The sequence below is a fragment of the Syzygium oleosum genome, unplaced genomic scaffold (assembly GCF_021117445.2).
Source record: "Syzygium oleosum isolate NSW1041296 unplaced genomic scaffold, Sole_v2.1 Sole_v2.08, whole genome shotgun sequence".
NCBI lineage: Eukaryota > Viridiplantae > Streptophyta > Magnoliopsida > Myrtales > Myrtaceae > Syzygium > Syzygium oleosum.
This window is the reverse complement of record NW_026607492.1, coordinates 490,267-514,837: the sequence shown is the minus strand read 5'-3', so window position 1 is coordinate 514,837 and position 24,571 is coordinate 490,267. Positions and strand designations below refer to the sequence as shown.

At 40.5% G+C, this 24,571-nt stretch overlaps 4 protein-coding genes and 1 pseudogene across 7 annotated transcripts; 2 read left to right on the top strand and 3 right to left on the bottom strand.

Moving 5' to 3' along the window:
- Window positions 1–3,631: 3,631 nt before the first annotated feature.
- Window positions 3,632–5,732, bottom strand: LOC115672915 (expansin-like A2). The gene is made up of 5 exons (XM_030594917.2): window positions 5,300–5,732; window positions 5,035–5,144; window positions 4,668–4,846; window positions 4,134–4,266; window positions 3,632–4,033 (listed from the first exon to the last, which is right to left on the bottom strand). The coding sequence occupies exons 1-5, from the start codon at window positions 5,412–5,414 to the stop codon at window positions 3,791–3,793; spliced, it is 780 nt and encodes a 259-aa protein (XP_030450777.2). The 5' UTR covers window positions 5,415–5,732; the 3' UTR covers window positions 3,632–3,790.
- A 1,702-nt stretch (window positions 5,733–7,434) lies between these two features.
- On the bottom strand, window positions 7,435–14,547 carry LOC115672673 (alanine--tRNA ligase, chloroplastic/mitochondrial). 4 transcript variants are annotated; one of them, XM_030594556.2, is made up of 13 exons: window positions 14,298–14,547; window positions 13,204–13,299; window positions 12,897–13,105; window positions 12,234–12,412; window positions 12,054–12,132; window positions 11,495–11,629; window positions 11,189–11,338; window positions 10,963–11,073; window positions 9,926–10,843; window positions 9,410–9,682; window positions 8,750–8,959; window positions 8,468–8,625; window positions 7,435–8,070 (listed from the first exon to the last, which is right to left on the bottom strand). In XM_030594556.2, exons 1-13 carry the CDS (start codon window positions 14,380–14,382, stop codon window positions 7,734–7,736), a joined length of 2,940 nt encoding a protein of 979 aa, XP_030450416.2. In that variant the 5' UTR covers window positions 14,383–14,547; the 3' UTR covers window positions 7,435–7,733. The 4 variants fall into 4 exon arrangements, with proteins under 4 accessions (XP_030450416.2, XP_030450415.2, XP_030450418.2 ...); XM_030594555.2 differs by having other exon boundaries at window positions 14,280–14,545; XM_030594558.2 differs by having other exon boundaries at window positions 12,897–13,094; window positions 14,298–14,449.
- A 3,327-nt stretch (window positions 14,548–17,874) lies between these two features.
- Window positions 17,875–18,494, top strand: LOC115672943 (auxin-responsive protein SAUR68-like). Its single transcript, XM_030594944.2, has one exon. It carries the CDS (start codon window positions 17,997–17,999, stop codon window positions 18,438–18,440), a length of 444 nt encoding a protein of 147 aa, XP_030450804.1. The 5' UTR covers window positions 17,875–17,996; the 3' UTR covers window positions 18,441–18,494.
- Window positions 18,495–20,132: 1,638 nt separating this feature from the next.
- Window positions 20,133–21,061, bottom strand: LOC115672946 (auxin-responsive protein SAUR67-like; annotated as a pseudogene).
- Window positions 21,062–21,890: 829 nt separating this feature from the next.
- Window positions 21,891–22,712, top strand: LOC130138814 (auxin-responsive protein SAUR68-like). The gene has a single exon (XM_056314007.1). It carries the CDS (start codon window positions 22,179–22,181, stop codon window positions 22,620–22,622), a length of 444 nt encoding a protein of 147 aa, XP_056169982.1. The 5' UTR covers window positions 21,891–22,178; the 3' UTR covers window positions 22,623–22,712.
- The last annotated feature ends 1,859 nt before the right edge of the window (window positions 22,713–24,571 follow it).

The following is a 24,571-nucleotide window of genomic DNA, read 5'->3' as shown; positions in this document are numbered from 1 at the left end:
AATGCATCGTTTGCACAGGATGTGAGAAAAGTCGGTCCACCAGAAATCGAGAAAGTTTTGTTAGTCGGTCAATTCGTGCTTCCGGGACGATTTTTTAACTAATAAATTCCCTCATTCTAATAGTGCGGTAGGACCGACGAGGCAGTAATTTTATACACAGCACATCAGTGGAGGGGGCCTTCTCTGCAATTTCCTGGCATTTTCTTGTCCCTATAGATCCATAATTGCATGGATCTTTGTGGGATGGCTCCTAGCATCTAATTTAATATCCTTCAAACAGTTCGAGGATTTTAACAGTGTTTGATCAGTCGTTGTTTCCTGATTTGCAATTCCAGTCGTTTGCAGGAAACATCCCGCAATGCTCCTTGCTTGGAACCTAGCCAGAACAATCATTTTTACCAATAAGTATGCCAAGGAAGAACCAGGAAAAGGTCAAAGCTTTGAAGTAGGTTGATGCTTTGCTTGTTGTATACCATGCAATATACCCCTAGAGAAATTGCTTGAGAACCTTCTTCATAATTGCTGGAAGATCGAACCGGATTCTAACCGAGCGATGCCGAGTTCTTTCTCCGAAGATATCGGATCCCTCTCGGAGCAAGATCGGTAGGAGGACCCGTGAGTTGCTTGCAAATGCGTTTTACTTTTTCCGGGAAAATAAAAGAGTATCTTGACTTTTCAAAAGTTACCCAAACAATAAAACACTTGTATGACTAGCCTTAAATGTTTGTATTGTATGCTTTTTATGAGGAAAAATTCTACATTTCATCCCTGTGCTTTAACTATTTTTTTCTAATCAAGTTATTCTGCTTGAACAGAATGTCTAATTAAGTCACTTCAACATAAAATTTGATCAAATTTAGCTAACATGAGTGTCGCAGGGCGCCGGAGTGTGACGTGAATTGAGTAGTGCTTACATAGACACCCACGATACGCCATGAATGGTGAATGGATTAACTTTTTTCAATTTGTTTTTTAGTCTCTCACTAGTTCGATGTCCATGTCCATGATGTTTCTTGTATCCACCTAGGCGATATTTATTCCAAGTTGAGCTCCGGCATCCTCTAACAGCCACGTAAGCTAAAATTAGCTGGACTTTGTGCCGGAGGGACTTGATTAGATATTTTTTTATGAGAAGAATCGAAAGCAACGGGACTGAAAATTAGAATTTTTTTCATTTAAAAATTCGAGTAGAGCCAAAAAAAAAGGAAGAAAGAAAAAGAGGGGATCGTTCCAAAAAACTTGCTAAAATTGAGGCGTTAATGGGGCTGTCCCCAACACTTGACTACGGCCAAGCCTTTGGGCTTTCACCACCAAAGCCATTTTCACATGGAAATGGACCTGAACTTTGGAGTCATCTCCCAAAAAGTTTTCCATGCAACTAACTTCTCAAATCTTCCCTTAGAAGGAGTCAATTGCATCAAATTCACTCACCGAACTGAATTTAATTGAGGGGACCACAATTGGACAGTTTGTGGTAGGCTCTAAGTACTTCCTCTTTTGGTAAACTATCATTTTTATCAATTTTGATAATATCCATGCATGCATAATCCACAAGAACATATGAGTCGAGAGGAGAGGCATGAGCACCCTCATTCACCATATTTCACACCTACGAACATATAATGTCATATCGAAAGTACTAAGTTATTGATTCATGCATGTTTCGGCATGAACTTTCGGTCCGTTTATTTACCTTTTTTCCTAGGAATGTCTTAATGCTATAATTATGCTCGTACCACATGTGAGAAAGTATTCCGTGAATGGTGGTTCCGCTGTTGCTAAACCATGCCAAATATGAACTATTAAAGATTCTAAACCCGATTAGCAAATAAAGAGCGTTTAGATTCCTGTCTAAATAGAGCCCTCTTTGGGAATCATAGAAAAATTAGATAATTACTTTCAAAAGCATAATGACTCCAAAGTTCCTAAAAGTGGCCATCATTGACGTGAATGATTATTCTCTCAACCTATCAAATTGGTGAGGTTTGGAGTGTGGGACTAGATGAGTGGACAAGAACGTTTTGGTTGAACTTGAGCAATCGTGAAGAATACTCTCCATTAACACCAAAGGACTAAGGAACAGGCTCGTTTTAAACAAGTACAACGAGCAAAGACACTTTTCTTCACGTGACGATCGTAATCATCAAAGGTGTGTGCATGCGAGATTGTGGATGCGTACGGTGAATAAATCACCTAATTCTGATGAATGAAAATTAGAAGTGCTGGTGAGTAAGGTGATCGATAGATCTCTAAGATATGATAATGTGAAGAGAAGGAGCTCCAATCTTGGAAAAGAGCCAAATTGTTGTCATTTTTGAAAAGATAATACCCTCGTTTGACTCGGCGATGGATGTTTTGATCCCCAACATTTTTAGGTTGCGTTTGGCCATTAGGTACTCTTTTTTCGGATGGGATAAGGTCGGCCACGAGAAAGATATGATGGTTTTGTAATATCTTTTACGATGTTTGGTAAATATCCGGATATAACGTGGATATAGACATGGTACGATTTTGCCTAAACACAAATGCTTCTCTCCCCCTCCCCTCCTCTCCACTTGTGCGCCATTGTCATCAACCCTTGGTCGATGTCTCTGTTGCTCTCCGCCGCCACCTGTCAAGCCACCGCTGAGATTGCCTCGCCTCGCTGTGCCATTGCCAGTCATCATCGTGTCCCCTATCATTGCCCAGTCACCGACCTGTGGTGCCCAATCAGCCACCATCTCTGTCCTGTCTCGATTCTCAACGTTACACTCTTGCTTCCTCACGATCGCCTCAAATGTCATCGTTGGCCTGGGGTGACACTAGATCTAGGGTTGTCGAAGGCCAGTGGCGTAGGGTCAAGGATGCGGATTGGACTTCCTGAGCTCCGATTTGAGTGCGGAGTGAGGGACAGGGAGGTGAGGATCGGGGGTCGGGGCACAATGGTTCGACAACAACACTTTGAGCGGGAGTTGCTACGTCGGCTGTGCTAATCGTGGCTAAGGAGAGAGAGAGAGATGAGTGTCGAGGCAATATTCAGATTATATCCCACACTCAGGTGAAATTTTTTTATTTGGATTATATAATCAACTATATTCGAATATATCCGGATTTTGCGTAGCCCTAAACACCAGATAGGTCCGTTCCATCAAGCATAGCCTTAAAGGCATTCCCGTCTTTATGCCTTGGGGGCTAAAATAGACGACATCATATTAGAAATAATTGGGCCGGTTTGCTACTGGGCCCTATCCTTGTAATGCCTTTGGGTCTTGGGTTTTGGGCCGGACCTATTGAGTCGTATGGTCTTAAAATCAGGTAGACCAAGCCCATTTTTACCCTATGACGTAGCCCCTATTCTATGAAAGTCAAGTTCACAACATAAAATACATGCGGCTCTGTTGGTAAAAAGTTCTGGGGTGAAGCCAGATAGTACAGGTCCGGAGTTCAATCCTAGAGAGAGAGAGAGAGAGAGAGAGAGAGAGAGAGAGAGAGAGAGAGGGAGGGTATATGAAACTTATTACTAAGCATTCTCATTAAAACCTCACCAGAGTACAATTTGTATCAGAAAGAAAAATTTGAAGAACCGTGCCTAGCAAATACCCTTTCCTATCTATGTTACAGCCGAGTCAGATACCCCTGGCCATCATTTACCTTCCCAAATCGTACACCATTACTTCTTATTCACTATATGCAGAAGAAATCCCATCGATCGTCCAAAAACAGAAAAAGAACGTTATCTATATGATAATTCATCTATATAGACGGTCAGTATTGGCAATAATCAAATCAAGGGTCGGTCCAAAAATCCTCATCACCAGCTCCCATCGTCACATTGAGAGCAACCCTCTTGTGCGATATCGGAGATTTGGATTCCCGAATCGTAGATAGCCCCATTTTGCCAATCTGCGGGGAGGACGCTCTTGGCCCAAATCCACTTCCCGTCGTAACCGGAGGTCACCACGAACCGGAACTGCAATGCCCCTTCGGGGATGCGGCTCGTGTCCCAGACGGCGCCATGGTTCCTGCTCATGAAGTTCCAATACGATGAACCAACCTGTGCATATGGAAATCGAGATGTTATTGACATGATGGGCCAAGAAAATGCTGATTGAGCTGAGGGGAAAGTGGATTATGAGAAAAGTGTGGAGGCTCACCTGTGCTACGTCCATGGCCACGATTTCAGTCTGACCGCCTTGGTACAGCACTTTGACGGCGAGGTAATGTGGCTTTTGGCTCGACTCCTCCACCCGAACGGCCAGATTCTGGTCCTTGTAGTCGCATGGGACTCTGCGCGACCGAGCGATCGTGAGTATTGTACGTGTAATTCCCAACTCAATACAGTAAGTGATGCAGATATCATTTATAAAGCACATCTACAGGTCTGACTATTCGAAACAGAGTAACGTTAGAAAGCAATCAATGTGCTTGGTGTTGGTGGCATGGACCCATTACAATAATTAGTGTCAGCCTGCATCAGAGCACATTGAGTGACTTGACTCCCACTCTGCCGTATGCCATTGCGTGATTGTGCGAGTAGTTGCACCAAAACCATCAGAAGAAGAACCCACATGAACAGAGGCAAAGCAGAGGCAAAAAAAACAAAACCCAACGGATGTCATCACTCATCTGTTTTCTATCCTAGTCTCCAATAATTGCTAAATAGCATAATTTGCTCATTTGGTGCTCACCTTTTGTAATCGACATCGACAATGCCTTGTCTCAAGATGTCTTGGCTCATCCCCTGGTGAGCCATGGCCGCGAAAGCTCGGCTGCTGAGCACAAAGTCTGTCTTGTTGTTGTGGTTGAGATCAGTCACGATCACTCTAGTCCCTGTTTTGGTACACAGATTCGCGTTCTTGCACCTTATCTGCAAATCAATAGTTTTTTTTCCCAAATCAGTCAAAAAGGTGCCATTAAAAACATTAAAAGGCGTGTACACACTATACTAACTACTTAATAATTTAGAAAATTTGGCCAATCACATCGATCGATCGATATCGTACTGTGACTGGCCGAGTCTACCGCCGACGAAACGAAAGAAATTTCGAGACGCACCTGAAAGCAAGCACCACAACCAGCCCCATCTTTGTAGAGGGAAGGAATGGCTGCTGCGAGAAAGCCACCGTTGAAGCCAACAGCCAAAGAGCCATACCCACATGCTCCAGCTGCAAAAAATTCACGCATAACAGATCAATCCCTCTTAACTCATACAAAAACATCATCTGGGTCCGAGCCAAAAATACACATTTGACAATAAAATCCATCTGGGTATTGATGAAAAGGAACGACAAACAAGAATCAAGAACAGACGAGTGCTTACACGAAAGTGCAGAGGCCCTGTTGAAGTAAGCAGCCTTGGACTGGTGGACGCAGCGATCACAAGCAGTGGCAGAAGAGACGACGAGAGAGAGGAGGAAACAGAGAAAGAAGGCCATTTTGGTTGCTGCTGGTGTCGAGTCGGTGTCGAATGAAAAGATTTGATGGAGAAATGCGGTATTTATAGAGTGGCGAGTAGCGAGAGGGAAGAGCTTTGAGTGTGGACTCCAGGTCAGCGTTTCCAAAGAGGATTTGCATTGACAGTGAATTCTTTATTGGGTTGGACAAAGTTTGTTCCTTGGTGGCGTCTAAGATAAGGAAAGAGACGGGCATTTACCCAAACGCGGTTTTCAGAGAGTGTCGATAGAAAGTTCATAAGCTTTATATTCGATTTTGGTAAATGAATTTCTGCAGGTTAAGAAAATTTAAAGTGAGAATCATGGCGTCTCACCGACTCTTCTTCGCCTAGGGAGGGAGAACAGCTGTGAGGAACTGAAGACCTTTCCGAAAGTGCGTGTGATTGTGTCGGAGACAGAGCAAATGCTAGTGAGAGACAGGTTTTTCTGGCACTTTGCTTTCAAGACGAAGCTTCTCATCTGTTCCCAAAACATGTCTTTGGAAAGATTGTGCTGAATTACTGGAAGAAAAGGCTGGATTTGCCAGGTGATAAGTAAAAAATTTCTTAAAAGAGAGGATTAAGATGTTAATCGTTGCGATGGAACACACGTGGATGGATAGATGATCACTGTGCTAAATAGAGTAAACACTATTCAGTCAGTGGATTAGCATCTAGATTTTCTACCCAAAATGTGTTGTGGTTACCCTTTTCTATTAAAAATTATTCCTATTGGGGACAACTTTGCTTCATAATTAAAAAGTACATGCATGTCACCCGGCTAATTTAGAGGACCACAAAACATCTTACAAGTCCCATGAGCCAATCAAGTTTAGATCGTTCGGCTGTGCAAGTAATCTTGACCTAAAACAGTTTGCATGCAATTGATGGAAATCTTACGAATAACTTGAGTGACCCATTTTATTTTTTTTCTTTTGCATATCTTTACTCTTGCATACTTTTACGTCGGCTAAAGCTCTTTTTTTTGGGGCTAAGGCCCTACTCCAAGCCTTCTTAAATAATCTACTTGTGAATTGTGATGTGTTTAGAAAGGGGAGGAAAAAAAAACTGAGAAAAAGAAAATGTAGATAGTGCGTATGTGGCCATGCCGTGGGTGAGTCCTTGTCGTTTGCTTGCTTACGTTACTGGTCCCGTAAAATAAGGAGGAAGGCTTTTAGGTTTGATGAGAGATGTTGAATGGAGATGGAGATTTAATGTTTTGGCAACGAGTGAGGAGATAAGAGCAAAAGGAGCGTGCCATCATGCCTATGCCCACTTGTCAAAAAAAAGTCCTTAGAATATTGCCAAAATCCGACAGCTATCAAAAGGTGGGCAATGGGTTGCCAATAGGAGGAGCCTTCTTATCCTAGATTTCTTACCCTCCACTATTAATTTAGTCACTAAATAACTTCAACCCTGTTTTTTTTTTTATTGGTATGTTTTTTTTTTTTTTAAGCACTCAATGATCAGAGACTATTTAATTATTAGACTGCTTAATAGGGTGGTGGGGGTGAGTGAATGCTCGTTTAGGGAATCCCTTTTAAAAAAACACCTTATTTGTTTATTTTAACTCTAGCTTGTTTTTCAATTTAGTTTCATATTGAATTTGAAAGCAATGTATTTGATTAAGAGAAAATTTCAAATGAGAGCTTAGAATGGATCAGCTTTCTAAAAAATTGACCTGAAACGAACATTATTTCAAATAAGATCTTAAAAAGCCTTCTTTTATAGAGAAAACGGTCCACCTCAATTTATGACATGAGAAGAAAATTCTTATTGAATCTGCCGACCAGCCTCGTTCTTTTGACATCGGGTTCGCATTGGGAAGTGGGAATATCAGTCAAAGCCAAGCAACCAGCGAAGTCAAAGATGATGCGTTGGGAACCATTACTTTATTACTCTGTAAATGGTGGGCACCAGGCACTGTCTTTGCATCCAACTGTCCTAAAGTCATTTTGTTTCCGGCAAAACAACGACGATGATATCGGATTGCAAGCTGGACACCCATTAAACGGTCAAACCCAGACCTTTAAACTAAACTCCATTATCTCGGTTAGCAATAGGGATGCTGCTTGGTTTACAACCCACAATTCATATTCAATAATTGGTTGATGAATGAAAGCTGAAGTCTCACAACTTTTCTCCTTTTTTTGTACTTGTAATGAATGACGTTCAAACTATGCTTAATGCATGTGAAAACTGTACATCCATCCCCAACCCATCCGCTGCATCGGCAAATCGCGACCGCTCTGTGATAAGATAACAGGAGATACGAGAGCCAAGTAATTGAATCTAAGCAATTCCACATTTTATAGAGGGCGTGTCAGCTTCCCTTCTCCGATAGGATTGCCATGAGCTCCGATCGAGCTTTCTCTAGAGCGCTCGACAAGTTCCCGGGCTTTCTGCCTCCGGCCTGAGCGAAGTTGGGCCTCCCACCTCCTCCTCCACCGCACAATTTAGCTATGGGCCCGATAAACTTCCCAGCTTGTAGTCCCAGTTCGACAACTCCTGGAGTGAACGCAGCAACTAAACTCACCTTTCCTTCACTTGGACTGGAGCCCAACACAACCGCTGCCGGATCATGTAGGCTATTGATCAAATATTTGCCCGCACTTTTAAGTGAATCAGCATCAGTGTCGTCCATAGACTCCACTAGTACCCTGAAGTGGAAATGACTTCATTATGTTCAGACAATGACAGTCACAAAGTATGGTGCTTGAGACGAGCAGTTCCGACAGAGACAGTAACAAAGGCAATATCCAGCTCAAAGGCCTCACAGAAATCATGCAAAGTGCCTCTAATGATGACACTGAACGGATTAATTGTCTTGTGGAAAATCATGTGTTGTGCAATATCAGATGAAAAGGCGTTGCTTTAATAGTACAAAGAGTTAAAAACGAACAATAAGGCCAATGACAAAGCTTTCACCATTAGGTAGATGCCACTAAAAACTTATTCAGCAAGAATAATATTCTGAGGAGACTAATCACTGAGGAGATATTCGAGGAAATAAACTTAATGTCAAATTTGAGGAACGGACTAGATAAACATGATTACCTGATTTCTTTCGAACTTCCCACTAAGACTGCTTTGCTCGCAATGGTCGATGCTTTATACACAGCAGCCTTGGAACGCAATAAAGAAACTTCATTTCTTGCCGTTCTCAACTCCTCTAACAGATTGTCTACCCTGGTCGTGACCTCTTCAGCTTTCACCTTCATGAGAAAAAAGTTATTGGGCCTTGTTGGTCCCGATGTGCCTTTGGAGAAGTCATATAATTTTACAGAAAATAAGAAAGATTTGACTTTTTTAACTGGCTAAAAGAAAAGAAAAGAAAACCTTGAGATTGTTGCATAGCTGTTTCATGTAGTAATCTCTGGAATTGACATACTCAATGAAAGCTTCCCCTGCAACAGCTTCTATTCGCCTGATTCCAGATGCAATACCCTGCTCGGAGATTATTTTGAAGCCTCGTATTTCTGCTGTGTTGCTGACATGGGTCCCACCACACAGCTCCATAGATACACCAGGAACCTCTACGACACGTACCTATGGCACATCAGATGACAAGCAATATTATTAAGTTCCCTGCGATGTGTTACAACAACCATTGCTCCCAAAATAGTGAAGAAGGGTGTCGACTAGAAAAATATTTGCACTTTAGCAAGTTAGATCCCACTTCAATATACATCTCGTTTTTAATGCTTAATAGGATGGTAGTAACTCGCACAGCATCTCCAAGAATCATGCATGAAGCATGTAAAAAGGTTGGTAAAGCTCTCCACTCTGACTGGAATTCGGTAGAGGTGGCGATAGATTTGGGTTCTGCATCTAATCAACTCCAGAGACCATAAAGATAGTCACAGCAATGAAGCACCTCATCCGCTCACCAAAAGTTATGTAAAACCATCTTTTAACAGAAACATACATCAGACAATATGCCTCAAAGAGAAGCAAATATATTACAGTATCCAAAAGCAATACAGAAAACTTTCATACCTCTTCACCATACTTCTCTCCAAACATCGCAATAGCGCCGGCCTCTTTTGCTTCTGTAAGAGGCATAACTCTAGTTTGGAGAACCGCAGCATCTCCAATCCAACCATTTATCAGTCTTTCGATCTCCAGGATCTCATCGTCAAGTAGCGGCCGATGGAAGTTAAAATCAAACCTCAAACGGTCAAAGGCCACCAAAGACCCAGCTTGTGATGTTTCCTGGCCTATCACCTTTTTAAGTGCAGATTGTAGTAGATGAGTAGCAGTATGATGAACCTGCCAAAGACTAAGCAGTTTTCATTAGAAGCTGGAAGAATTCCTAGTAGAGAATCACATGGCAAATAATATGACATCTCCATCATCTAAAAGAGGACTGTTCAGCAGAAATGAGGCACAGCATCAACTTTGAGCGTATTTTATGGAAAATCAAGATTAAGAAGAACCAAGGCTTCAAATCCAGCCATCTTAGTAGTCACAACCCCTTACAGGCAGGCGTAAATGCACACAATCGAGAAGTACCTTAGCCCGCTGCCTCAGTTTTGGATCCACTCCAGCTTCCACCTCTTTGCCAACTTCTAAAACTCCCTCCTTTACAGTGCCTTTATGAACAAATAAGCTACCCATAGATTTTTGAACATCTCTGATCTCCACCACAGTTCTCCGTTGATTCTCACCATCAGAAACACAAATTAGACCATGATCTGCAATTTGACCACCAGATTCTGCATAGAATGGAGTCTTATCGAGCAACACTTCTACTTCACTTCCCTCAGGAACCTGAATGACTGATTTCCCGTTCACCAAAAGGCTTTTAATTACAGCTTTAGCAGAAAGTGTGTCATATCCTAAAAATTCGGTATCAGAAACATTAGCTGTAAGGTCAGCATCATCTCCAACTTCAAGTTTAACGGCATGGTGTGCAGCTTGCGATCGACGCCTTTGTTTCTCCATTTCAGTATCAAAAGCGTTCATATCAACCGTAACACCGTGCTCTTGAGCAACTTCAATTGTTATTTCTACTGGAAACCCATACGTGTCAGACAATAGAAATGCATCTTCGCCTGCCAAGCATGGTACTGTACCCTTTTCACGAGCACTTGATAATGCATCAGCTATCATTTGTTCCAGTAGCTCTTCTCCTCTCTCCAAAGTCTGGACAAAACGATATTCTTCCCTTTTTATCTCCTCGAGTATGCGGGGTGCTCTAGTCTTCACCTCTGAATCAATGTGAGTACCTAAATCTATAACCTTTTCTGCTATAGCTGGCAAAAATGCTCCTTCAAGATTTTCTCTGCCATCACCCCTTATATCTAGTAACCTGCCAGTACGTACAACCCTCCGAATAAGACGCCTAACTACATATCCTCTTCCAATGTTCGATGGGATCACTCCATCCGAGATGAGATATACAATTGCCCGCATATGGTCCCCTATAATCTGTAAAATAAACACATGTATGAGGATCATCAGCACTCCTTGAAGAAAAAGATGATCACCATCCTGATAATTAATTCAAAAGATTGAATGGCACTTAAAAAATTGCTACTGATACAAACTTTGAGCTTCGATTTTGTTGGATCATCCGCAAGGCCATATGAAATATTAGCCAATTCTGATGCCTTCTCAATTATAGGATAAATCAAGTCTGTCTCATAATTGCTGGGAACCTGGAAGAACAGTTTTCGGTACAATTAGAAAATATTTGGACGAATTAAGTAATTTACATGTTAATTAGGTGAGATCAATTGGAGATTTATCAGTGGCGTTGCCAGTGGTATTTACCCTCTGAAGAATGCGAGCAACCCGCTCCAATCCCATTCCAGTGTCTATGTTCTTCTGCTTTAACGGTTCAAGTGACCCGTCATCTCTTTTGTTGTATTGCATGAATACCAAGTTATAGAATTCTATAAACCGACTATCATCTCCAAGATCCTGCAAATGAAAATCATAAGACGTAAGAAAATATTTATGTAGGGAAAACATGGAAGCAATAGTAATGTTCTTTAAAAGCAATCTATTGTAGGGATCACACAGACGTGTTAGTAAAACCTCGACATTCGAGAGAACCAGTTATTCCAGGAAGAGTACCGCATCCAAATTTCCTCTCTCAGGATGAAAATCATAGTAAATCTCAGAGCAAGGACCACAGGGGCCAGTTACTCCACTGGTCCAAAAGTTGTCGTCTTCGCCCATTCTCTTTATATGATCAGCAGGAACGCCTACCTGGGGCAGTGCCAATACATACAGATCATGAACAGATAATCATCACGGTAATGTTATCACCATTTCTTATGCATTTCTAGCAGAGATGCTGGTGTGACTTAGTTCAATTGCTACTCCTTATGGCAAGCATAGCTCACAGCGCAGTTAGTAGTAACAATAATGCTTCAAGCATCATATCTGGAGAAAGAATAGAGTAATGTAGATGAGATGTTCATCATCTCTGTGATTGTATCAACTGAAAATAAATAGAGGTAGCAACGAATAAAAAAAACCAGACAAAAAGCAAGCATTCATGACAAGTATGTCAAATGAATTTTGAAAAACAATAATAGTTCTGTATAGATAGAGATGAAGGCAGAGAATAGCATTGAATGGAAAGAATGGTGGTGGAGGTGCTATAATCAAGAATTTGACAAAAACTTACCTCTTTATGCCATATATCAAAGGCTTCATCATCGTCTTCAAAAACACTGATCCACAATCTCTCAGCTGGCAATCCTAACCTGCGGGGGGAACCAAGTCGCAGATCAGCAAGTCATGGTTTTCAACGGATACATTCATTTAAGCTTAAGAGGCCAGCAGCCATGTAAAAATTCATGCATACTCTGCTGTAGAAAGCTCCCATGCCCACTTAATCGCTTCCTTCTTAAAGTAATCACCGAAACTGAAGTTTCCAAGCATCTCAAAGAAAGTATGATGCCGAGTTGTTCTACCCACATTTTCCACGTCATTTGTGCGTATGCACCTTTGAGCAGTTGCAGCACATGGCACTTGTCTGGGAACCTATGCACAATGCCCACAGTTCTAAGTATAAAAATTATATTGAACTTCAGGGAACTAGGTTTAGATTTGCTTCAAATAAAAAATGTGAAACTTAAGTTTCAAGGATATCTACAAGAAAATTCATGCTCTAGATCTGTGGTATAATTACTCTATTCTTCTGCTTCCCATTATCTATCAAGTGTCCATTGCCCCTTCAAGTATCATGAGATTTAAATACGTTGTGGTTGTGGTAATAAGTAGGGATCTTTGCAAAGGTCGGTCATAATTGCCTAAACGAAAAGATATCCATCTATACATCTTATAGCTGATAAAAACAGCAGGTTATACCAGTTGTTTCCCAGATAAACCTTTAATACCATATAGCATGTCACTCAAATAAAACTAATTATGCTATAATATCTTCACTATAGGAAAAGATACAAAATTGTTGATTCAAACGGTTCAAGCCACATTTTGACATTTCAACTAGATACGCCTGACGTGCCTTTCCAAGGAATATAGGCTTAAATTGAAGCATTCCGGCAATAGTCAATAGCACCGTGGGATCGTCCGGCACCAGAGAGGCACTTGGAAGTACTTTGTGACCACGTGAAGCATAAAAATCAAGAAATCGACGGCGTATAGAATCCCCACTGACTGAAAGATCATTGGGTTTCTCCTCTATTGATTCCTCCATTACTGGCTGCACAGATGCTGAAAGAAGCATGATCAATAAGTGGAATATGGAAGATGGAGAACAATAGACAAAGTCACTAGTAAGGTTCTGGAAACAGAGGTATACAATCTAGCACCTTTTCTTTTAATATGTGAATCATGCGCTCCCTTTAGATCAAAGTATTTACACGATATTATACAAGGCGAAATGGCAAGAGATCTTCTAATGAGGCCTGCACAACAAACAGCTTCGAATTACTAGCTGTTGCGTAATAATTTAACCAGGCACATAAAACGCAATAGTAAGTTACAGCAGTGCATAACAAATAGAATAGTTTGTAAAATCCCAACAATGAAGCTTCATAAGTAGAAACGATGCTTGAATAACATTGCTGAAGCAATGGGAAAAAAAAAAAAGAATAAAGAGAGATAGAGAAAGAAAGGCCTCAGGTTCTGCCTCACTTCCCAATTCCATAATCTTCATCATCAATAGCAATAACCACCGCTACTACTTAGCCTTTTCATAATGAGCCCAATTCTCAGCATGTTCCTTCACATGCCACTTTTTCGAGTCAGACTGGTAATCTCTTTTACTAGAGAAAAAGCTTGCATTGTCAGATGAGGCCCATCATATCCAGACTCTACAACTCAAGCTAGTTCCCAGCTCTCGAAATAACTATATTTCCGGATTTGCGGTGCACATTCTCTCTTTGGAAGCCATTAGCAATTAAACAGTTCAATGTACGGGTCACCAATAAACGTGCAATTAGAGTAGCAGTATCAATATATATTCAAAAGCTAGGCAGGACATTTTAAATTCACTTCTGAAGTCCACCTCATAACATGACCAATAAGATGTACAACACGTCCATTTCAACGAGCTTAAGCTAAAGCTTTTGAAGTAAGCAGTTACTCGCTTTGTTACTCCTCATAAGGAACAACGCGGTATATGGGTACATGCCGTTGACACTGACAAATTGACAATGATACCAGGCCAAAGAGCAAACAACTTCCACGCAAAACAACCAGATAAAACTGAAGGGCTCATCATAAATTCTTCGCTCGTGGGAATTTGCTGCATCGGGCAATCACCCACGATTTGTTTTGCCTTCATATCACCCCATTTTTCATCACGCGAACTACTCATCGAATCATAGCAAGTTCAAAACAGAAGCAAAAGCAGGGGACGAGTTCCGAAAGCAATGAAATCTACCAGTCGAATGGACCGTACGAGTCGTGGGTCGGACGGGGAAGGCGAATTTGGGGAACAAGCTTGACGTGCCGGGCACAGACGAAGGCAGCTTCAGCCCTTCCATGGCCTCTCTCCCTCTCGCTCGCGATGAACACGTATGCTGCTTCAATCCAATTGGAAGTTTTTCAAAAGAGAAAGGAAAAAATGGAGTCTTTTGATTCGTGGGAGAGGGAGGAACAGAAGGAGATAAGCCTATGTTATGAGGTGGACATTGGCTGAGAAGTTACACTGAAGAAACGAATGCCATGACCATGACCTGTAAGAATTGTGGGCACAAGCGAGCCAGAGAGATGCAAGAGGCCATGATGAAGGTGACTCCCACTACTTAAATGTCTTTGAAGAACCATTGTTATTTTGATTGAAATCACTTTGGAGATTAAGTTTGTTTCGCGAAAAATATTTTTTTAAAAATATTTATTTGTATTGCTTATAAAAATAAAAGAATTTTTTTTTATTTTTTATAAAAATATTTAGATATAAATTATTATCGATAATGATAATAAATTTTTTATTGATTAATTATTTTAAGCGAAACAAACCATCATTTTTTAGAAAAAAAAAATCTCTTTGTCGATCGGCTTGCTAATCTTGGAATTGGTAAGCGCTTGGATACTAATTTTTTTTCATTACTTCCTAAAGAGTTATTTCGTGTGTTTATTAGGTGATAAAATAAGGATAGTAGATTTACAACGTTAAAATTTTGTTTTCGGCTTTAGCCCTTTTTCATATAAAAATAATAATCCATAAGGGATGGGATAATTACCAAAATAAAATTTTAATCTTATTGTAAGGATACTAATTTAGTCTTAAACGTTTTGACGATTTGCCAATATAGTCATTCTAGCCAATTTTGATAGGAAATCGCTAACTCCAGTCAGCCGGCTCTGATGTTGAAAATGTTTTCAATTTTTTTAAATTTTTATTAATTTTTTTCTTCTATTTACTTTTTTTCCTTTTCATTTCTTCCCTTTTTCTTTTTTTCTTTTTTTCATTGTTTCTTGTTTCCCTCAGTTGGTCCATGGCCTTAGCGGTGGTCGACAGGGGCCACGGGCCCTCACTGTGGCCAGTGAGGGCCACGAGGGTTTCTGGCCCATAGTGAAAAAAAAGAATAAAGAAAACAAAAGAAAAAATTAAAATTTTGATAAAAAAATTCAGAAAACTTAAAAAAAAATTTTTGCAAAAAGTATCAATTTCAACATTGGCTTTCACTTTATCACGAAAGACAGTTAGTATCCACGTCAATGATATTAGCCAAAATTGACCGTAAGGACTATTTTCGAATATCATCAAAAACTTTAAGATTAAATTGATCAAATTAAAAAGTTTAAGACTGAATTGAACGCTTTATAATTAGTTTAAGATTTTTTTGGTAATTTTCCCCGTAAGAGACCTAAGAATGTCCTTGAGATTTTGGTCATGTTCAAGTTTGTGACTCAAAAGTAAAAACATGGAATCAGAAAAGTGTGTGTACACACACGGAGATACTTCATGAATTAAAAGCCTCAACGTTTTAGTCAACTTTGTCTCTGTTTAGACATTTTCATAGCTGATTTGATTCATGATTTGAATTTTTCATTGTAACTTGGCTTGTTAATATCTGTCAGGATGCAATTAGAGGGTATAGTTCACACAATAGCGGGTCTAATTGACATAGGAGTTGACTGGAATCGAATTGCCTCCACTCAACAGAGAAAAGTACGCTAATCATAGGAGTGAAGGATCCGTTTTCAGTTGAATCTGTCGAGCTACAAATTATGAACTGCAATTTTCATGCAATTCTCTATTTATGTACATCCAAAAAGCTTCCATACAAGAAAGGCAAAACCATAAATACAGAGCTTCAATGACTACACACTAGCAATTGTTGTCCACCGTGATTCTGCTGGAGAGAGTGAGAAAGTGAGCATGTGTCGGCTGTAATAGACATAAGGAGAGCCTTCTCGATTTCCGCATTGGCACGCCGCTGGATCATTGAAAACATGTAGTCCATGAACATGGCGTCGCACGGCAAAGTGATCGGTCCATTGCTAGGAAGCCCGAACTCGTCCTCAGATAATTTGAGCAGCTCTCGAATGACGCAGTTATTCAAGTACTTAATTGGAAACATGAATCGCTTTCGGTCGATGGAGTAGATGACAAAATGTCCTCTATGAGCTAGCACTTCCTCGTCTCCATCGACTTGTGGAAATGAGATCCTTTTCCTTCTCATGACAGCTTCTCTCTGCCATTTTCTTGCAATCGTGACCAACTGCTTCGGACTGATCATTTTCTCTATAATGTAATGTGGACGAAGAAGAAATAGGAGATTGTTGTTTCTGTTCTTCAGGGCTTTGGAATGCTAAAGTTGCTGAGTTGAAGATAATAAACTAACTGGGGTCTGTTATATAGTGGTGCATCAGGAGGACACCGGCATTAATGGGAGTCACCTCGTGATGGTGCAGAGCCATGTGATTTGTCTTGCAAGAGAATGTTAAGGTGGTGGCGATGTCTGTTTCAGTTAGGCCGTCAACTTGTCTCCCGACAAGTACAGCTCCATTGTCCAAGATGATCGTAGCACCAGAATTGCACCTACATAAGAATGATGAAATTGAATTGCAGATTCCTTTTATTCACATGTAATGTTCTTTGCTGGGAAGACAGTTTGGTGGCTTGTGAGTGAATGGACTTGGCAAGTTTAGGGCAGGTGCAATACATTACTGCTGGACCCGAGATGTCTAAAGCTCGCACCAGCCATGCCGTAGAGTATGTGGTTCACACTCGCCGAGTCTGATGGTCGTTCCTAGCTCTCGGCATTACTTGATACAATATCTGAAGGGCTCGGATTATCCAAGCTTTTGCTTCTCATGTGTTGTCCGTGGTCCCCTCACAAGATAACGCAGGGTAATGTCAAAGGGGTTAAGATTTCGGATAGAAATTTCTAAAAATCATGTAGCAGCTTATATCTATAGCTTACACGCAGAAAAAGGAAAAAAAAAGTCTGTCATTGGACTATTTGTCCCCTTAATGAATGATTTCTTTCTTCCATTCGTTATTTTTCAGTAAGCCTAAACAAGTGCATAGTGTGGATATACACCTTTGCTTGTGGCATCGGTGCAAATCATCAATTCATACTGCTATTTAATACGTTTTCTCGCAACCAGACAGTAGGTGGGAAGACCCAACGTGCCTATTTATGTGCTTGAAATTTCTGAATTTTCTGGGTCCAGCAGTATTGCTTGCTAATGTGACCAGGAGTTTCTCATACATATTATTGTCTGTCGGTATTGATAAAACTGATGCTACTTTTATGTAACCTTCAGCAATTTGTGGTTGATCTTGTGATTCGTGGAGGGAATGTGGTTAATCAAGTGGACAACCAAACTGATCTGGACCTTACTGTGTAGCTAAACTCACTTGCAAAATGGTAACAGAATCCTTCTCTTCTGTTATGCAATCTTGTACTCGAGCCCACAGAACCAAAATCCTGGACCCTCTTTGAAGTTTTTCTCAACATGACCACATGGGTTTGCTTACCATGTGACTTCACATGGGAAAGAGATACATTGAATGCTGATTCGTTAGCCCTCTCAGTATAAAACTCGGGATAGGCCAATACGTTCTGCACAGCCACAAATAGCACTCAAACTCAACAAAAAGCAAGTTTGCTCTTCTGTTGAGAATTTCTCGGAGTAGAACAAAATGATAAGCACAAAGAAGCTGATTCAAATGGCAAGGAAGTGGCAGAAGATGGCCGCAATTGGAAGAAGAAGAATTTCGTTTCATTGGACGAACAGCAAGTCCGCTTCAGCAAATGCAAAGAGATCATCGGTTGCTCAGAAGGGTCACTTCGTTGTCTATACAACAGATGAGAGACGCTTCATGATCCCTCTCTCGTTTCTCACCAACGACATAGTGAGGGAGCTCTTCAGGGTATCGGAAGAAGAGTTTGGGATTCCATGTGATGGTCCAATCATGCTTCCAATTGATGCACTATCAATGGAGTACATAATTTCATTAATTAGAAGAGGCTTGGCTAAGGACCAAGAGAGTGCTTTGCTTATGTCGTTCACTAGACAAAGCTGCTCATCATCCTTAGCTTTCAATCAAGCATTAGAAAACCCAGAAATTCTTGTTTGTAGCTGACAGATGTAACACATACCAGTGCTTACTAGATGAATGAAAGTAGTTTTGCCACAATATATGCGCTGTTCTGATTCATTTCTATTTGGCTTACATCATTATAGCATATTGTGATAGCTGGTTTTAACTCAGATAATTATGTCCTGCACTATGGATCCGTGCAACCAAAGAGTACACAGGCTAGACTTTACGGTATCTAATCGAACCATACTGCTACTATTCAAATGTTTCGGCTTAGGGTGCTCAAGTTTGGATCGGTCTAGTCAGCTTGGTTGCCAGCTTGAGTGGACATAAATCCTAAGCAAACAGTTGAAGATTATCTCTACCCCAATGGCGATGCTTGAAGCTTTTGGGTTCTTAATCAATATCAACATGAATGTTATACTCACCAACTTGAAGTCCTGGTTAAGGATCTCGAAATGTTTGCTAATTTGTACGAGAGTGATTGATAGTCACAAGCCACAACGCAAAGCACAATCTGCTGCTCTTTCCATTACCGTAGCATGTTGATCAGGGAAATTAATGCAGACGATACTGCCATTCTACGGGGGAGTGACAGGACAGTAACCATTCCAGTGATAAAAATCCGCACCAATGGCCTGATCTGAAATTTGTACGCCACATACTTTAACTAATTAACATGCTAACTATTAGTAAGTTTACCCTCTCACATGCAAACTAGATTAAGAGTGGCGTGTGGAATTTGACTAACGGAGGTAGACACGCACATGAAAAGCGAAAAACCTAGCTTTGCTCATAGGTGGAGAGAGACTGCATGTATATAAAGAACATATAAATCACATTATCAAACGATGCGGGATATTTCAACACTAATTGGTAAGTAAAAAGAGTGGGCTTATGGTGATTGATGATTGGCTATTATTACCTCCCACCTGAATATTGTCGGTGACTCGATATCTCACTATTGTAGAATACAGTCCTTGCAGATGTTGGTTGCACATATCTCTCCAATTTTTTCTAATTACCACAGATGCTCAAAGTGGACTAGTTTGAGGCTTTTAAGACACATATGTTGCTTGTTCGGTAGCCCGTCTATAACTCTTGGAACAGCAGTTCATGTCCTGTGCTTGCCTAAATTGCTTAATGTTTCGTTCTCTTCACTCCCGTGGCCAGAAACTTTCCTTCCCAATCATTGGCAAACTAGACCAGAAAAGAATAAAATGTATTTACAAATACACATGTTTCTTTTTCTTTATGTAGTTACTTTTCCCCTATAAATATAGACCTGAGCAGGTCTTTAAAAGACTCCATTTTGACAATGAAGGGGATAACCCCATAGGGTTATCCAGCCGAGTTGGAATGAATCTCATGGAGGGATTCCCCTCCGACCTCCATGGGATATAAAAGACGAATGGAGGGGTAGAGGTAGCTCCCATGTCTCGAAAATGATTGTGGCAGGAGGTTTTCCTCCGTAAGAGACCTGAGAATGTCCAGATTTTGGTCATGTTCACAAGAGTAAAAACATGGAATCACAAAAGTGTGTGTACACACACGGAGACATTTTATGAATTAAAAACCTCAACGTTTTAGTCAACTTTGTTTTTGTTTAAACATTTACATAGCTGATTGGATCCATGATTTGAATTTTTTCATTGTAACTTGGCTTGTTAATATCTATCGGGATGCAATTAGAGGGTAAAGTTCACACAATAGCGGGTCTAATTGACATAGGAATTGACTGGAATCGAATTGCCTCCACTCAACAGAGAAAAGTACACTAATCATTGGAGTGAAGGATCCGTTTTCAGTTGAATCTGTCGAGCTACAAATTATGAACTGCAATTTTCATGCAATTCTCTAATTATGTACATCCAAAAAGCCTCCATACAAGAAAGGCAAAACCATAAATACAGAGCTTCAATGACTACACACTAGCAATTGTTGTCCACCGTGATTCTGCTGGAGAGAGTGAGAAAGTGAGCATGTGTCGGCTGTAATAGACATAAGGAGAGCCTTCTCGATTTCCGCATTGGCACGCTGCTGGATCATTGAAACCATGTAGTCCATGAACATGGCGTCGCACGGCAAAGTGATCGGTCCATTGCTACGAAGCCCGAACTCGTCCTTGGATAATTTGAGCAGCTCTCGAATGACGCAGTTGTTCAAGTACTTAATTGGAAACATGAATCGCTTTCGGTCGATGGAGTAGACGACAAAATGTCCTCTATGAGCTAGCACTTCCTCGTCTCCATTGACTTGTGAAATGAGATCCTTTTCCTTCTCATGGCAGCTTCTCTCTGCCATTTTCTTGCAATCTTGACCAACTGCTTCGGACTGATCATTTTCTCTGTAATGTAATGTGGACGAAGAAGAAATAGGAGATTGTTGTTTCTGATCTTCAGGGCTTTGGAATGCCAAAGTTGCTGAGTTGAAGATGATAAACTAACTGGGGTATGTTCTATAGTTGTGCATCAGGAGGACACCGGCATTAATGGGAGTCACCTCGTGATGGTGCAGAGCCATGTGATTTGTCTTGCAAGAGAATGTTAGGGTGGTGGCGATGTGGGTTTCGGTTAGGCTGTCAATTCTTCTCTCGACAAGTACAGCTCCATTGCTTGAGATGATCGTAGCACCAGGATTGCACCAACATAAGAATGATGAAATTGAATTGCAGATACCTTTTATTCACATGTAGTGTTCTTTGCTGGAAAGATAGTTCGGTGGTTTGTGAGTGAATGGACTTGGCAAGTTTAGGGCAGGTGCAATACATTACTGCTGGACCCAAGATGTCCTTAGAGTATGTGGCTCATAGTTGCTGAGTCGGTTGGCTGTTCCTAGCTCTTGGCATTACTTGATGCAATATCTGAAGGGCTCGGAATATCCAAGCTTTTGCTTCTCATGTGTTGCCCGCGGTCCCCTTACAAGATAATGCAGGGTAATGTCAAGGGGATTTAAGATTTCAGATATATCAATTAAAGAAGCATAACAAAATTCTAAAAATTCAAATAGCAGCTTATATCTATAGCTTACGTGCAGAGAAAGGAAAAAAATCTGTCATTAGACTATTTGTCCCCTTAATGAATGGTTTCTTTCTTCCATTATTTATTGTTCAATAAGCCTAAACAAGTGCATAGTGGGGATATACACCTTTGCTTGTGGCACTGGTGCAAATCATCAATTCATAGTGCTATTTAATACGTTTTCTTGCAACCAGACAATAGGTGGGAAGATCCAACGTATCACCTATTTATGTGCCTGAAATTTCTGAGTTTTCTGGGTCCAGCAATATTGCTTGCAAATGTGACCAGGAGTTTCTCATAAGTATTCAATTGTCTGTCGGTATTGAGAATACAAAAACTGGCAAGAACCGATAGTGGACTACTTTTCTGTGACCTTCAGCAAATTGTGGTTGATCTTGCGAGTCATGGAAAGAACGTGGTTAATCAAGTGGACAACCAAACTGATCTGGACCCTACTGTGTAGCTAAACTCACTTGCAAAATGGTAAGAGAATCCTTCTCTTCTGTAATGCAATCTTGCACTCATGAGCCCACAGAACCAAAAATCTTGACCCTCTTTGAAGTTTTTCTCAACATGATCACATGGGTTTGCTTACCATGTGACTTCACATTGGAAAGCGATACATTGAATGCCGATTCGTTAGCCCTCTCAGTATAAAACTCGGGATAGGCCAATACGTTCTGCACAACCAAAAATAGCACTCAAACTCAACAAAAAGCAAGTTTGCTCGTCCATTGAGAATTTCTCGGAGTAGAACAAAATGATAAGCACAAAGAAGCTGATTCAAATGACACGGAAGTGGCAGAAGATGGCCGCAATTGGAAGAAAAAGAATTTCGTTTCATCGGACGAACAGCAAGTCCGCTTCAGCAAATGCAAAGAGATCATCAGTTGCTCAGAAGGGTCACTTCATTGTCTATACAACAGATGAGAGACGCTTCATGATCCCTCTCTCGTTTCTCACCAACGACATAGTGAGGGAGCTCTTCAGGGTATCGGAAGAAGAGTTTGGGATTCCATGTGATGGTCCAATCATGCTTCTAATTGATGCACTATCTATGGAGTACATAATTTCATTAATTAGAAGAGGCTTGGCTAAGGACCAAGAGAATGCTTTGCTTATGTCGTTCACCAGGCAAAGCTGCTCATCATCCTTAGCTTTCAATCAAGCATTAGAAAACCCAGAAATTCTTGTTTGTAGCTGACAGACGTAACACATACCAGTGCTTACTAGATGAATGAAAGTAGTTTTGCCACAATGTATCAGCAGTTTTGATTTATTTCTATTTGGCTTATATTATCGTAGCATTTTGTTATAGATGGTTTTGACTCAGATCATCGTGTCCTGCACCACAGATCCGTGCCACCAAAGAGTACACAGGCTAGATTTTACGGTTATTAATCGAACCATACTGCTACTATTCAAATGTTTCGGCTTATTGTGCTCAAGTTTGGATCGGTCTAGTCAGCTTGGTTGCCAGCTTGAGTGGACATAAATCCTAAGCAAACAGTTGAAGATTATCTCTACCCCAATGGCGATGCTTGAAGCTTTTGGGTTCTTGATCAATATCAACATATATGTTATACTCGCCAACTTGAAGTCCTGGTTAAGGATCTCGAAATGTTTGCCGATTGTACGTGGGTGATTGATAGTCACAAGCCACAGCGCAAAGCACAATCTGCTGCTCTTTCCATTATCGTAGCATGTTGATCAGGGAAATTAATGCAGACGATACTGCCATTCTACGGGGGAGTGACAGGGTAGTAACCATTCCAGTGATAAAAATCCGCACCAATGGCCTGAGCTGAAATTTGTACGCCACATACTTCAACAAATTAACATGCTAACTATTAGAAAGTTTACCCTCTTACGTGCAAACTGGATTAAAAGTGGCGTGTGGAATTTGACTAACGGGGATAGACACGCACGCGAAAAGGGCAAAACCCGGCTCTTCTCATAAGTGGAGAGAGACTGCAAGTGTATAAAAAACATATAAATCACATTATCAAATGATGCAGGATATTTCAACGCTAATTGATAAGTAAAAAGATTGGGCTTATGATAATTGATGATTGGCCATTATTACCTCCCACCTTAATATTGTCGGTAACTTGATATCTCTCTATTGTAGAATGCAGTCCCTGCAGATGTCGGCTGCACGGATCTCTCCAATTTTTTCAAAATACCACAGATGCTCAAAGTGGACTAGTTTGAGGCTTTTAAGACACATGTTCCTTGTTCACGTCCTGTACTTGTCTAAATTGCTTAATGTGTCATTCTCTTCCCTCCGGTGGCCAGAAACTTTCCTCCCCAATCATTGGCAAACGAGACCAGAAAAGCATATCATACACATAATCAATTTTAATCGGTCATGAAATTATATATCCATCTATATATTTATGTCATAACAGCGCAAATTGGTTAAAGGATTAGAGTTCCGAAGTCCATCAAAAAGAACATATACATCTCGTGTAAATAACAAGCTATCCCAACTTATGCCAAAATCCAGCTCCCAAAAATCGTCGCCAATATTGCTCTCGTCTTATTTTCCTGTACCTCTAGAATCTGAAAAATAATTGAGAGCGATGACATGGGCAAATCATTGATCAGTGATTAGTACAAATCTCTTGTAAACATATCTAGCATCTACTATATGCATTTACAAACCGTACCGGAAACACATTTATGCAAATCCAAAGATTATTATGTGTGCAAGATCAAAGATGAGTTATATAACTTCAACAAAGCTTTATACATATCAGAAATATCCATTCAATCTGCAATAAAACAAACATTAATGGTCCAATCCATCAATCAATTTAATGATCGATATTAAACTATGGCCATTTAATGCCCTATATTGGCCAAAACATGACGTCTCAGGAACAACATGTATACTTGCAACTCTTCAATGGGTTCAAATTATAGCGACGAGAAAAAAACCATCAACATAATCCTTGAGCTAGTCATAAAACCATTTCAGAATTGAATTCACAAGATATATAACCTTTCGCAATTCCTTCCATCAAGAAAAATGCATTTCATGCAGCATTCTTCATCCATTTGATAGATAATGAACTCGCCAATTATTTCAAGAGAAACTTTACCATGCAATTTCAAATAAACAAAAGGTAGTAAATACCTGATTCGATT

Bases quoted from the DNA above. Each gene is read 5' to 3' on its own strand.
- LOC115672943 (XM_030594944.2), top strand. From the start codon at position 17,997: ATGATAAGCACAAAGAAGCTGATTCAAATGGCAAGGAAGTGGCAGAAG.
- LOC115672673 (XM_030594555.2), bottom strand. From the start codon at position 14,382: ATGGAAGGGCTGAAGCTGCCTTCGTCTGTGCCCGGCACGTCAAGCTTG. The intron at 11,630-12,053 runs GTAAGTTTTTGT...GCACTGCCCCAG, and splicing joins TTGATATATGGCATAAAGAG to GTAGGCGTTCCTGCTGATCA. The intron at 11,074-11,188 runs GTAAATACCACT...CTGTTCTTCCAG, and splicing joins TTGCTCGCATTCTTCAGAGG to GTTCCCAGCAATTATGAGAC.
- LOC130138814 (XM_056314007.1), top strand. From the start codon at position 22,179: ATGATAAGCACAAAGAAGCTGATTCAAATGACACGGAAGTGGCAGAAG.
- LOC115672915 (XM_030594917.2), bottom strand. From the start codon at position 5,414: ATGGCCTTCTTTCTCTGTTTCCTCCTCTCTCTCGTCGTCTCTTCTGCC. The intron at 4,847-5,034 runs GTGCGTCTCGAA...ATTGATTTGCAG, and splicing joins GTTGTGGTGCTTGCTTTCAG to ATAAGGTGCAAGAACGCGAA. The intron at 4,267-4,667 runs GTGAGCACCAAA...TCGGTCGCGCAG, and splicing joins GTCGATGTCGATTACAAAAG to AGTCCCATGCGACTACAAGG.